This window comes from Hippocampus comes, unplaced genomic scaffold (assembly GCF_001891065.2).
Source record: "Hippocampus comes isolate QL1 unplaced genomic scaffold, H_comes_QL1_v1.1 scaffold104, whole genome shotgun sequence".
Classification (NCBI taxonomy): domain Eukaryota; kingdom Metazoa; phylum Chordata; class Actinopteri; order Syngnathiformes; family Syngnathidae; genus Hippocampus; species Hippocampus comes.
Genome location: NW_017806072.1, coordinates 2,931,833 through 2,946,950, shown reverse-complemented (window position 1 = coordinate 2,946,950; position 15,118 = coordinate 2,931,833). Strand labels below are relative to the sequence as shown.

Sequence of the window (15,118 nt, the reverse complement as noted above, 5' to 3'; positions counted from 1 at the left end):
ATCTTTTTGATTGAGAGAAAAAGGACAGGAAAAAAAGCAGGCAAGCTAGAAACTCGTGTTCATTCGAATTTATTCAGAACCTTCAAACATAATCGCCAGGGGGGTGACATATAATCAGTGGCAAAAGACAGAATTTCACATGACAAAAATACATGATCACATAGATCTAAGGGTTTAATTTTTACATTTGTGGAGTGTTTGTAGTCTTATGTTGTTTTTCATTTTCAGAAATTGCCAAAGAATGATTTTTGATTGGTATATCTACAGATGAGTGTCGATTTGAGTATATGCCATTTTTATTTTTTTGGGGGGGGGGTTACAGGTGGCTAGTCAATGAAGCCAAGCAATGTATGTTCAAAGCAAAAGGAAAGATGTGACCTCATATAAAAATAACCAAAATGACAAATATCTTTCCATCCTTTGTTAGTGAATTGGCAATTCCAAATCAGTGATACACATTTTAACCAAAACATTTACTATTTATATATATTTCCGAATCATTGTAGAAACACATTACTTAGGTAGAGTCTGTTCATTGGTTTAAGGATACTTCTTCCATTTTTGTTATTATGCTAATATTTTACATCAGCAATACTTGCTCAATGACCTCAGTTTGGAAAGATGGAATCAAATAAATAAAAAAAATAAAAAGTTCTGTCCTTTCCTGTGTTTGAAAGGAAGCACCTATTAATCTCTCCTCTGCCCAGTGATGTAATCGAACAAATGGTAAGGGAAGGTGGCATAATGGGAAGGAGATTTGACTTTCGGAAGTGGGCTCAAGTCATCTTCAAGCAGACTGATAGAATATGCAATATCTCAGATGACTTTGTGCTGGTAGTATGGCTCAGAGGAAAGTAACAAGGAAGTAAAGTCAGACTGCAGTTAACTTAAGCACTACTAAAGTGGCCCTCAATGCCTGTGTAGCCTTTTTCACATCAAGGATAATGGTCAGCAGCATGTTCATAGGTTGCCTCTGGATGTATGTGTTTTTTTTTTTTTTTTTTTTACATTTTATTGAACAAGTGCATTCTATTCAAGGTGTGACATGAGGTGACGTGTGCATTACACATGAGAAGAACGTATAAGCTTTATAACTCTCTGCTATTGCGCAAACCTAACAACAATTCCATGCTTTGTTCACTGTTAGCAATTCACTTTCGGGAAGTTCCCGAATGATTCCATTTCAGATGTCCAACACGGCTAAGTTAGTGTGTGTATGTGTTGGCGGGGTAAAGAGAGCAGATGTGTCAGGAGTGTATGCTGGTCAGAGGGGAGGGAAGAGGTCACGCTGGAGGCCATAAATACTATAACACCCACCCAACTGGTTAACAGAGACCCCGGGCAAGCTGGAAGTGTGTCTGTCATGTACAGCTGGGGCACTGTAGTCGGCAGACTGGATCCAGTATACTGGGTACTGGGGCCAGTGCGCGCGCGCGCACACACACACACACACACACACACACACACACACACAGCCCTTATTTGAAAACCTCAGCAGGTATCTTCATGTATCTCTCTCGTTGGAATAACATTGATGCTGTCCTGAATGGACTTAGATAGCATTGTGGGTACCCACAAACAATAAAGCAAGATAGAGACACAGGCTGATAAGTAACAGACAAAGACGGAAAGGAATTCACACCATCTATATACATACTATCAGCATTTTAACAGGCCTTCTTCCAGGATGGAGGTGGATAAGCTCTGTTTCCCCACCTCAATACGGTGTCTGTTGTTCGTGACAAAGAGAAATTGGGAAACCACCGTTCCTGAAAATCACAATGGCTGGATTGATTGTTCTCATATTCACCCTTCATGCCGAGAGGAACTGGCTATCATAGAGAACATTTCTCTTGTCTTGACCTTGTGAAACGATCCCTCAGAAACATCTCTCTGCTCTCTGTCCACACTTCCCGTTATCATTTCCTTCCACAATATGCACTGGTGTTGTCGCAAAGTTTAGACCATTTGTCTTGAAATGTCATGATTTCCAGCTGAGGGAACACATCGGTATGTATAACTTTGTGGACTCTGTCTATATTACAGTATTGACAAATGATCTCATTATCAATTGACAAATCCAGATTGGCTTCATTAGTTCCCCCTGGATAGCAAAACATCCATTTTCCTTTCCCCAATGCCATTTTGTATGCCATATAAAATGGCATTGTCCATCCTTTGAGAGTCAACTACTGTAGTATCTACTCCAGTACACAATTATCACCTAAAAGTATTTTTCATGTGAAGTAACAAACAGTCAGCAAAGAATTCCAAATAGGCACAGAGCAAAGTTGTGAACCTGCCTTGTGGTTCTTTGCTTTGGTAGCCTTCTGCTCTTGAAGCCTCTAATTATACCAATTGGTGATGGGCCCTACAAAGCGGGGTCAGCGGTTTGCTGACTCGTGCAACGAGGTCATGTCTGTTCATGCGCTGGCATGTGCTATTCCACCATCTTTTACTTTGTATGATGTTTGTGAAATGACATTTTCAGTTTCAAAATCAAATGGCAGGAGGATTGCCTTTTTCCAAACTGTTGTTCCCCTTCTGCCGTCTGCCTTCTCTCCTGAGTTCATCTCGTCACTCATCTGGCTGCACTCTTTCAGGCCTTCAGTGGCCAAGGCTCAGCCATTGACTTCCGGCACGACGCCGCTGCTGCCTGGAAGGCTTTTACACAGCTGGGGAAGGCATCATTATCCACACATAAACACAGGCCGATTTTAGATATACAGTGCGCAGTAATCTGAGGGTTCTTGTTGTGAAGGCAGCTGCAGGGCCTATTGAATTGAGGAGTGAGAATCTTAACAGGTAAGCCTGTTAATTATCACCCTGTGCTTTTTCTGGAAGCCCTTTAAACTTTAAAGGCGAAAGGGAAAAATGCTGCCAAGGTAGGGAAACTATGCAAAATCTGATATCTTGGAACACGATTGCATGAAATTTCCAACGAATCTTTCCTATCTGCTGAACCCTTCCTGGTCACATGGTTTCCTGAGCAATAAAATGAGTTCCAATGTTCCAGCTGAAAATTTTAGAAGAGTCAGAATAAAAATTAATATACTGTATAATAAATAAACTGTGCCCAACCGTGTAGGCCAGTATGACCGCAGAAGAGCGCCTGAATGAAGTGAGTGATGACTGCAACACATGCTCCGCTGTCGTCATTAAGCCCAGAAAGAGCCAGCAGTGGGAAAAGAAGAATGAAAACACACTTGTCACTCAACGTGCCCTCTGTTTGTACAGGAGCCATGTGACCGTGTGTTAGTATAGTCCTCAGCGCAATCGGTTATGCATGCACCCATTAAAAACTGCGCCACTCCTTTTTGCTCAGTGTTCTGGTTCCTCTGGGTAGGATAAAAGTTGGTCAGTTCAAGTGTGTGTGCGTGCGCGTATGTGTGTGTGGCAGGATGTGGTTTGTTGCACCTCTCACTGTCCTTGATTTTCTAATGTTGCTTATGGTGGTTAAGCGCAGAGACTCCGCATGTATTAGTCAAGAGTGTGTTTAGTGCACTGCTGAAAAATATGTCAACTTTTCCATGTTCTCTCATTCTGTGTTCAATACAGGCCAGCTTAAGTGGTGCGTGTGGCCATGATGGATCAGCACTTCCCCCTCAAGCTTTAATTATTTCTGTCCAGGGTGGACTTGACAATATACAATGTAGCCTTTCTACAATTTGTAGTGTATGTCCGTGTGCCAGGGCGTACATTTCTTTGTTTTTGAAAGAGCTTTACTCTCAGCAATTATTTAACCACTGCGGCTTTGGCGAGCATTGCGGGAAGTGCTGTTTCAAGCAAATGTTCCCATATTCAGGAAGAAATGCATTAACACAAAAATACACAGAGCTCTCATCTTTTCAAGGGCACATGGTTTGACATCCCGTGCAATTCTTGTTGAGATAAACAATTTTGGCTTTCGAGTTAAAACAAACATGGAGAGCGAGCGCAGATGGAGACAGGTAGCACTTGGAGCTTCTTTCTTGTGTCATCTGTGCTCCTTGACGGATGCTTTCATTCTACTGATGGAGTATTCAGTGGGTGGTCCACACATAACTGTGGCCAGGGGTCGCACTGTACACTAGTGATCGAACACGGAGAAACAGGCAGGGTTACACACACACACACACACACACACACACACACACACACACACACACGCACGCACACGCACAAGAAGAAGCGAACGGAGATTAACCCTCCCCTAAAGTTTTTATGATGACATTATGAAGTATTTGAATTACAAACGTGTGTTGAGCCCTTGGAAGGACAAGTGCTAGGAGAACACAGCAACAAACAGCGGCCCTTGTGTACCCTTCCTCAGTTGTGTTTGTGTTGCGTCCAAGCTTGGGCTGCGGAATGTGTGGTCAGGTGCCCCCCCCCCCCTCCCCGCAAAGAACGGGAAACACATTCCTCGCACACCGTACATTACCTCTTTATTTACTTGTTGAATTACAGTCACAGCACACTTGAGCTTATGTAAAGGTGAGGAGCCAAGATGGCAGGTACCAGAGAGGCTGAGATTCTTTCCTTCTACTAAAACTTTGACTAACCATAGATTCATGCTGGTCATAACTAGCTCATGGTAAACATTTATTTAGGCAGTCGATACACTCAGCAAGCAGAGTCCATCACACAGAATATTTTTGAAACTCATCTCCTACATGCCAAGTCAGCACGGAAGGCCATTAAAATCCTCATGATACATTTTCACCCGTGAGCACTTCTCTCCTTTGTGTCTTTGTTGTTTCAGTGCTACGTCTTCCTTCTCTTTCATTGTGCTTCACAATCAAGTCCAGACGTTCACATTTCCGTAGGAAGCTCAATGAAGGGACAGTGATAATTTTACCAGTCTTGTTTTAGATGAAGACTTAAATGTTTTTGCAACCACTAAGAGCCCACTTGTGTACTTGTATGTGTTTTGCTCATAGGAGTGATTGATATGATGCAAAAAAAATAAATATATCGACGAAGAGGTTTTTTTCCTTTACGTGTTGAGTGATGAATCAATTAAAGGACAGCTTTCTCTCCATCCATTTAGTTTCTTCCCTTATCCTTTTCAGTGTCACAGAGAAGCTGGAGCCTACTGGGTGGAAGTGGGGCTGATGCATGACAATCAATAACACACTTTCCACTACCACTGCAACTGTTGGTGTGTTTTTTTTAGTACGGGTGCTGTGTGAGACAATAGGGCTTTCTCAACATTTTAGTGTGTGTGTTGAGTTGAAGTCATCGACACATGCCACCTATTTTCTCAGAGTAGGCTCCCATCAATGTGTTTTTATGTGTGCTCGATGTGATGGTTTTAGGGGCAGCGTGGGACAAATCTGCTTAGAGCACACTCCCTTTTAGCAGGCTCCTTTTGACGTGTGGAAACACCCCCGTCTGTTGTGTGTGGGTGTGGGTGTAGGTGAGGGTCAGGGGTGAGCTGTAAAACCCCCGAGGTGTCAGATGGGTGTTGCAGGCCGTTGAATGAGGGGGACACCTACTACATCTCCTATACACAACCAGGTCATTCACTGTCTCTCTCTCACACACACACACACACACACACACACACACACACACACACACACACAAAATCAGGCCTAAATTACAGAGAGTTGTACATTGCTATTGTCAGCCACACTGCTAGGTCCACGTGATTTGTGCATTGCATGACACCATAGTGACCAGTGCATAATTGGGGTACATTTTTATGTCTTGAGTCTGGGTGGTCCATTTTCTCATAACCACTTTTATGGTTTCTTTCACGTTCCTTCAGTGGCATTGATATCCAGACAAATTATCGTAGGTATCCTGCCCACCCTGTCAACCTAACCAATGTTATGACGTTTGTGCATCTCCTGTTATTGTGTGCTTTTTTTTTTTTCACAGTGCACAATGTTTTTGTTAACAATGGCATTGGGATGGTAGGTGTGACGTATCGACGGACTGGCCCCATTTGTCATAGTAGACAAAAAAAAAAACACGATGCGTTTCTGTGAAATATTGCACATTCACCCCATTAGATGACCTGTGATCTATTTATAAATTACAAAAGCCACCCGGTCTCCTTCTTTTAAACCCACAGTAGTGCTGAGGAGTATATTTGATTGTATGAATGGACAACCCCATGTACGACCCTTTTTTCGGGGGTTCTTTACCACTCTGGAGCGAAAATGATTCCAAATATTCTGAGAATAGTGCAGAAAAGAAGAAAAGAGCTATTTAAAAAAGGTGAGTCATAATCACAATCAATACACAGGACCCTCGAGCCTCCACCAGACCCAGTAACCGTAGTTTCTTTTCCTCATTTGACTCAGGGTGTTGTGCGTCATGATTTTGCCATCTACGGTGTGCCCAACATTGGAATGTTAATCAGCAAAAAGCTGCTTTAGATTTGCAAAAGCGATTTTGGGTCTCAGTTCTTTGAAACATCAAATTCTGAGACCTCATCCAAACCGCTCCCTGGTTTATGGGAACGAAAGCAGAACAACCGAGTTTATAACTGTGAAAGTTGGACAGGATTGATTTTGTTGTCCTTTGAGTGGATCTTTGTGAACTGATTTTCCACATCAGGGAAATAAACGGCATGTGCTAAGTCACCAGTCCTAGCACGCCAATGCTGAATTTCAAGGAAGCGAGTGCAAGAAATGGATGGAAATAGAATCTGATGCAATGAGGCGGCAGTGTTCGTCTGTTGTTTCTGTTGATGATCAGGCTGAGAGGAGTGGATCACTGACAGAATGGGAACAATTTGTTCAAAATCCACTTCACAAACAAAAGATGCTCTTTGTGCCTACCCCACAGATGACGAGAGCATAGCTTGTTCATGAAAGCCCACATCACATAACAGACTCTTGTGGCCAGTAAGGTGTATTCTTGAAGTAGACTTAAAAGATGCATACTTTCATGATTCAATTTTCTTGTCAGTTATTTTCTATTTTAATTGTGTTTTTGTTGGTCAAGCTCAGCTCTTGGTGGCATGTTGGAATGATGACATCATCTCACCAATAAAAGCGGATTGTTATGAGAGTGGCTTTGAGGTTGAATGTGTGTGTGCTTTTGCGACTGTTGGGTGCTTGTAATAGTCACCATACTTTGTCATGACAGGAAACAAAACCAGCCTTGATGTTAATGTATATTTTTATCCCCATTTTCCAGACAATAAACTAGCGAAACCTATACAACTATATGATCGATGCCATGTGAAGCGGTATCACATATGGAAACAGGGACTCTTGTATGAGACCAGATAGCCACAGGCGCCGCATTTGCCCCGGAATGTAAACTGTATAAAACATGATTAGAGAGAAAAAGAGGGGGACCCAGAAGTCTGAAGGAAGGAGAAAGTAGGGGTTGAAGAAGGGATTTTGAAGTCATGTTTAGGATTAGGGTTAGTTGCTCTGAGGAGCTTAGAAGATATTTTTCAGGACTGTGGGAAACCAAAGCCAGGCATGGCAAATCCAATCCCTTCCTGCATGTGCGCATGCGTACGCGTCAGCATATGTGTACAGTTATTTATTTTTTTTGTAACTGGCTGTTATGTTACATTTGGCCCAAATGAACTCACTTTATACCCTCCCCAATTAATCATGGGGGATATGCTGTTTAATTTGTTTTAATTCTGATCACACATACAACTTTCCATCATGGAGTAAGATTTGGGCCAATAAAATGGCAAATGAGCATCTTCATGTTTGAAAATGTTCACAATGTGTAACTCATTTATTTAGCGGATATATTTTAAAATATCATTTATTGAACTCCAGATACTGCTGTTTTTATTTGGATGTGCACACCTGTCTGCAGTCCAAGTGAAATAAAGTAACAAATTCAGTGTGGCTAACTTTGAGATACATTGTCAATGTATTGTGTCACTTCTTCAACCATTCTAGCAACAACCCCCCCCCCCCCCCAAATAAATAAATCGCGCCGCCACCGCCAATTGTAGTCCTCATTCTTATTTCCTGCACAGTCTAGGGAACGATCTGGGAGTCCGAAGAACGGCTAATAGTGGTTTATGCTCATCATGTCAGCATACTATAAAAATATATGTAAAAAAAAAAAACATGGACATGTTTTTTGTAATGATGATTAAATGTGATTTACTGTTGATATTTTAACGTGGCCGATAATTTTTTTAAACAATTTTAATTTCAACTTATAACAATTTAACTACAATTTAATGCTTTATAAATCAATTAAATTTGTATTTGACACAGTTGAGGTCAGCTCTCTCTCAACAACCGTTAGATTTTCTCACATTTCCCATTCAGAAAATGTATTGCGCACCCCTCACAGTATGGGGCTGTGTGGTCAGCTGAATTGGCGTAGTTCTCTAGAGCAGCGGTCTGGCTTTGATCCCAAACCCTGTTTGCAACACACATACGTTCCACCTCGACCATGAAGTCCACCAGCTCGATGCGCGCCACCTTGGTGTCCCCGTGCTGTGAGTGTTGCCCTTTGCAGGGAAGATGATAAGGTTACTTGTGTGTTAAGCTTCAGCTGCGGATCACCTCTGACCCACGGCCCATGTCACTCGAGTTGTCCGAGGACACTGTGCAGACCTCGTATCATCCTCTTCTTTCAGGCATTTGCATGAGCGTGTGTACAAGACAAAAAGGGGGGTGTAAAGATGCCTGCCATTTCAATCCAAACTGTAAGTTTACTGGTATTCATGAATGCTTGAATGCTTCTCTGTATCCAGAAAGGGAGGTTTAGTTTGTCGACGTGCTTACTTTTCAAACGGATGATTATTTTTAGCCCAAACACTAATAGACCACGTAGGCTTCTTAAATGCCCCGCTGTCCCATTTCAAGTCTGTTTAGATAAGGATCATAAGGAAGACCCACCAGGCCAAGCAAACACTTTTTTTTACCCTACATGGTGAATCCTTCTCTGTACAACTGTGTAGTTGAAGCAAAATGAATAGTGCTACTTCATGGATCCCACGTCACCACACACAGAACATAACCGCATTACACCATCCATTTGTTTACACTCTTCAAATGTGCCTCCACTAAAGGATTTGATGAGAGGACAGACTGATAAAACAGTGCTATGGATGACATTGAAAATGTCGGAAACAGATGGTCGGAGCCTTTATTGATAGGAAAAGTCAAGTGTGCTCGTGTTGATATGAGTATTTTCTCTTGTGGAACACCAAGGATGTCAGGTCATGGTGGGCTGGAAGCACGAATAACAACCCTGCTAAACATTGTGCTATTGAGAGATTTTCCATTCGCCAACATCCAGCTTTCACCCAGGAGCAAGCTAAAAGCCTCCTTGTCCTTAGTAACTTGCCCCATTTGCGCTAGGGGAAGTGACTTTGAAGCCCTCTTTTCCTGCCTCTCTGATCCACCCTGTAGTGAATGAAGAGGCTGTTCGGGTTGCAAGACAGACAGTTGTGTGTGTGTACACGCACACACACACACACACACGCACACGCACACACACACACACACACGCACACGCACACACACACACACACACACACATACACGCGCAAGCGAACGAACATACACACATGCATTCTTTGAGCATTATTTCATCCATACATTCTTTGTGGTAGACAAAACAATTTGGCAAACATCGGTTGTTCCAAGGATGTTCAACGCAGAACTGAGCTGAACATGAAATCAAAGAGTCAAGGTCAAAACGAAATAAAATTCAATCTGCATTGAAATTTTAACTGTAAATTTGACAGAAGTCACCAGGTGTCCTTATTTGAATTGCTTTATTCCATTTGAAATCCAAAATATGGCTCCGTAAAAACATTGAGCCAAATCAAAACATAAACCCATGTAGCGTTTATGCAGTTTGCTACAAAATACTGTGAACTACAGAAATGTACTGCATGTTTTTCAGAGACAGTTTGATGGCTTGGGCACGACCATGATTTGTGGTATGTTTGAGCTATGGTTTGAAGCCATGATTCCCACATGGCATTTTGAGGGTGAACCTCAATAATGAAACCATAGGAGCCACAGAGGTTCACCGTCTTGTGTATCACAGACTTCTGTTTGTTGATGCTCCTGGAACAGAGGTGGAAGAGGAGAGAGGCTCTGCTTGAAGTGTAAACTTCCCATCAGGTCCAGATGACGCACGCTCTGCTTTTGTGGTTAACCAAGGGCGGGACTGTGGGAGAATATGATAGACAGTACCTCCTAGTACTTTATTTTACTATTCAGGACCATCATTTTCTCTTATCCTATCACAAGAGTGGCTGCCTTTCCAGCATCTCCTATATTTTGTTCTTCTACTTCTTCCTTTCATAACTTTGCTGCTGTGAATTGGAATAAAGGATTTCTTATATTATCTTAAAAGGGCATCATGTCATTCATGCACACATCCAACATCACATTTTAATTTTACACACACTTTGATAGTTTCCATTAAGCATCAATGCTAAGTCATCTCTTTCAAAACAAAACAATTTTAATATGATATACTCATCTAATGAAAGGGTTCAGCAGTTTGGAAGTGTCGGTAGTGCATGAGCAGTATTCTCATCAAATCAGTCTACAACTGAAAGCGCAGAGTTAAAGAAGCATTTTCGAGGTGCAAATGCTCCAGTAAGATGTATGTGTGCTTGTCGCTGAAAAGTGCAACAAACAAACAAACAAATAAATAAATAATTCACGTCACAGAAGAGAAGTACAAACATTCTCAGTATTTGATGTTGTTTTGTGCACAGGAAAGCGTTTTTATTTTTTGTCTGACTGACGTTCTTTGTGATGGTAGCGCTCTGCAAGAGACGGGCTTTTCCTTTGTTTTGGAACGGGGAGTCAGCACATACGTACATTGGATTGTGCACAGAATGTGCGAGAAAGAGACACACAAAGAGCTGAGGTAACACTTGTGTAGGAGGCCTTTTTCCATTAGTCAGTGTTACTCCGACAGACTTTAATCACTCTGATTGACTGGATCAAATTGGCCAACACTTCACATTTTATGAACCTTTTGTGATTGGCTATAGTGCCTTAATTTGCCGATCAAATTCATGACGTCATTGATCATCTCTCAGAATTGTTTGACTTCAACTGTAGTGTTTCCCACGTAAACATTTTTACCTGTGGTGGGTCGCCACAAATGAATTTTCCCCCACGAATAGATTTTGGCGCTACCTGTCAAAATGTACACATTGTGTCAACTTTATTTTACTTAAACAGACTTGTTTCTCCTTCTTCTTGTGATTGTTTCGGTGAACAGTAACCAATAGAGGGAGACAGAACCGGAAGCCTGGCTGTTCGCTGTTTAGCGCCCCGACATCTTGGATGTGACCATAAGAGGGAAAAAAAAAACCCAGAGAGAAAGTTATTTTGGGAGCAGGTCATCAACAATTTCTCACAGCTTTCAAATTCAGCCGAATCCTCGATCATTTTTTCCAGGCTAGACGCCAACTAAGCAAAACCACACCCACTTGGCGATTGAGTTCGGTCAACGCATGAATCCAAGTGTTGAAACCTGATTGTGTGAATCCTAATTAAAACATTGATATGTTTTTGAAATAAGTACTTTACTGACGATTACAAAGGACTACTGGCTACTGACTGTCCAACACTGAAGCTTGCTAAACTGCACCAGGTAGCAATATGGCCAGTACGCATTCCACTTTAGCTCACATTGACCTTTTATGGAGAAATGCTAACGGTGGAGGTTGTCTACAGTTGACACAGAATTGCTACTTAAGGATGTCATGGTTGTTGATGAGGAGGTCTGTGCTAGAGCAGGGTATTTTGTATTAGGTCATTAAACCATATGAACAATGAAACGAACACCATGAGCATGACTTCACTTCGAGAGTAGCACAATCCAACGCATTTCCCAACAATTTAACATGACTGCTTCCTCATGACCTCTGACTCATACGTTTTTGTTCACTCTGACGTCAGTATATTACAAAACCTCATTGTATGACAAATATGAACATTGTTGCAAATGTCACAGGAACAGTGCCAAAGGACTTGATTGCATTGCAGTGCTTCAATTTATAACCCTCCATTTAAAAAAAGTTGACCTACTTTCAAAATAATTGGTCTGTTTGTAAAAAAAAAAAAAGCTTCCTGAGGAGGGGAACAGCTGCCGCAGTTTTGCGACAACTAAACCTGATTAAACAATGTTCATACGATTTCGATTCAGACGGAAAGCTGCCACAGCGGGTGCATTTGTATAATCAAATAAAGAGACGAAGGTAACGCGTGCTCTAGTTCATTTGAAAAGATGTACTTTCTTAGATTACATATACCCCTTTTGTTGGGAGAGGATAACAGCAATTAAAGCATTTCATATGAGAAGGGAATCCCGTTACGAGCCCGACTCTTATTTCAGCATATCCAAGGACCGCGGTATGATAATTAAATCTTTTATGTTGTTCCACTGCCATGAATGCTACGTATAAACTCTTGAGAACCAGTCCATTCCCACCACTGGCTCACAATATTAATTGTTTAGGGATTTCGGAGTATTACGATTGTCTCGTAAAAAGAAACTGCAAATCCTACATATTGTTTTGCGTATTAGTTTAGTTCCTTTGTGTGGATCTTAATGTTAACAAAAGTTTGAGTGAGTGTGCTGAGATGCTGGCCTATTTGACTCCGTCAGTGCCTTTCCACAAAATAAATAGATCCCCCTCATCTCCCGTGATCATATTAGGTGTGAAAATTGCTGTTTTTCTGAAAGTTATCGTCACTCGTAGTGGTGTGGTTATGCATACTACGCGTCCAATAATAATAATTGCTTGATGACATTTGGTTGCTTTTCTCAAAATGATTTAGCCATCATCCATTCCTTTTCTTCCTGTTTTCCCTTTCACAGGTGTTTTGTCACTGCCGGCCCATTTCAGTCCCTACACCGAGAATCATCAGGCATCTGTCGACTGCAGGGAGGATGCCTATGCCCAACTGGAGCTCAGGACGCTGGAACAGTCACTCCTAGCTACCTGTGTGGGCAGCATCTCCGAACTCAGTAAGTCATGTCTATGTAGCAAACTGATCCTCTTTGAAGCTGAGCAATAGCCCCGTTCACACAGCAACGTTTGGTCCGACGCAGCTCCGAAATAAATCCAGTCGAGCATTCACACGTGCACATTTGCTCCGGCGTAGCTCCACTAAAGAGCTTATACCGGACCAAATTTGATCCACCTCAGGGAGGTGTTTTAAAAATTTGCTCCAGAGCAAATGCTCGTTTGCGACGCTACGCTGAAGCAAATGTGCACGTGTGAACGCAGCTGGATTAAATTTGCTCCAGAGCAAATGCTCGCTTGCGGGGGAGTGGCCTCGCTACGCTCGCTACCAGACGCACGGAATCCGACCCCGGTCGACAGTGACGAGGGGGCCAGCGACACAGACGAAGCCCGGCCGTGGACCCCCGTCCCCGGTAAAAGTGTCGGCGATTTAAGCGGTGAAGACAGCGCTCACGATCAAGAAGAGGCTCAAGAAAGCAGTGACGTCAGCCGAGCCCGATTTGCAGGCCCGAGCCTGAAGCAAACCCGACATTTCATATTTTATTTGTGAGTATTTTGGGGAGAAAAAAACGCAAGATTTCTTACGGTTAAAATAATCTACATATTTTTATGAACATTATCAATGCATTTGCACAACGAAATAACGCTGAAATACAGAATAAGAGGCCAGACAAAGAGAAATCTCGATGTGTATTTGCTTAATTACGCAGAGAAATCCTGCGGCTTCCTAGGCTTTAAATAGAATAATTCAAATGAAATAAATAGGTAAAGATATCTGAAATTATTTCTACAGGATTGTTTAAACGAAATTAACTATACACGCGCACTGGTCTGGCCGGCCGCGCTCCTGTTTAGCAGTTAAATAGCACTTAAATTACAGCGCATTCTCTGTTTTATCCAAATTGTTTGTTTTAAAACAAGTATTCCTTAGTTTAGTATCCGCACATTGTTTTAGTACACATTTTTTAAAACATATATTGTGACAGTCATAAGGAGCACACACGATTGACTGTAAACACGTCTTTATTCCACGACTGCCGACAAGTGGATCTATTCTGAACAAGGACAGAATAGTGTCCGCCATAATATTTATTAAAAGAAAAATAAATAAAAGTCCGCGAGAGAGAAACCCGACCCGAACCTGTTTTACTTCCGCATTCCTGTCGTTTTGGTCCGGAGCAGAAATTGCACGTGTGACCGCAAGTGGAGCTGCTTCGACGCTGCGCCGGAGTTGTCACGCTCAGCGGCTTTGCACGTGTGACCGCTCCACAAAATTTGCTCCGGTGTAAAATATATCGCAACAAAATATTTCGGTGCAGCGTCGGACCAAATGTGTGCCGTGTGAACAGGGCTATAGACATATTGCAAAGCAGTGAAAATGTGACCAGCTATTTCATGTGTCTTACGTGCTGAAAATTGTAAAGGGCTGGACCCAGGACAGAAAGGAAGTCTTTGATCTGAAAAAGGATACTATGACATGCAACTTTTTCTATTGCTGTGTACGCCTCTATATTGCGATTGACTTACCACGGCCGTGCTACATTGCAGATTTCTTGGTGTAGAGTGTATCTACGTATCTATCGTGGACATTTTTATTATTTTGTTGTAAAAGCGCTATATAAATCAAGATGTATTGTATTTTATTGTATTGCACACATTTGTGGTTTATTGCGATTATTTTTTTATTGCAATGCCCTCACATCTGGGAAAGGAGAGTCGCAGTTGCCAATGCACTTTTCAGCCATTTATTGAATGCCAGGAGAATAGTCCAACACAAACACAACTACACTCATGCAAGAGCTGTTGTCCGCCACAGCTCACGCCGAAATACTCACACGCTGACTTGTGACATCATATGCCAATCCACCAGGCACCGCCTCTTAAAGGACACATATCCAACACATAGACATATGCACTTACAATGTGTTTAACAGTGTGTCCTAAAATGCTTACATTTGTTTAAATGCTGGAGAGAAGGGAGTCAGAATGGGGGTTTCTATTGTTTTGTTTTTTTAATTAGGTCTCTCTCTGTATTTTGTGGATTTTCACTTATTGGCAGTGGGTCTGGAATATATCCCCTGGCACGTTTTTAGAAAAAGCATCATGCCAGACCAATCTGTTGGTGATCTCAGTCAGGCACTGAATATGCCGATCCTCTTCGAAGCCTCGCTCCAGTCTTTT

General features: G+C 42.1%; 1 protein-coding gene across 1 annotated transcript in view; it reads left to right on the top strand.

Annotated features, from left to right (window-relative positions):
• abtb2b (ankyrin repeat and BTB (POZ) domain containing 2b) overlaps positions 1-15,118 on the top strand; it is a 42,312-nt gene that overhangs the window by 11,746 nt on the left and 15,448 nt on the right. Inside the window, exon 2 of the mRNA XM_019894133.1 lies at positions 12,790-12,939. Coding sequence (XP_019749692.1) covers positions 12,790-12,939 — 150 coding nt within the window. The remainder of the gene's footprint in view (positions 1-12,789; positions 12,940-15,118) is intronic.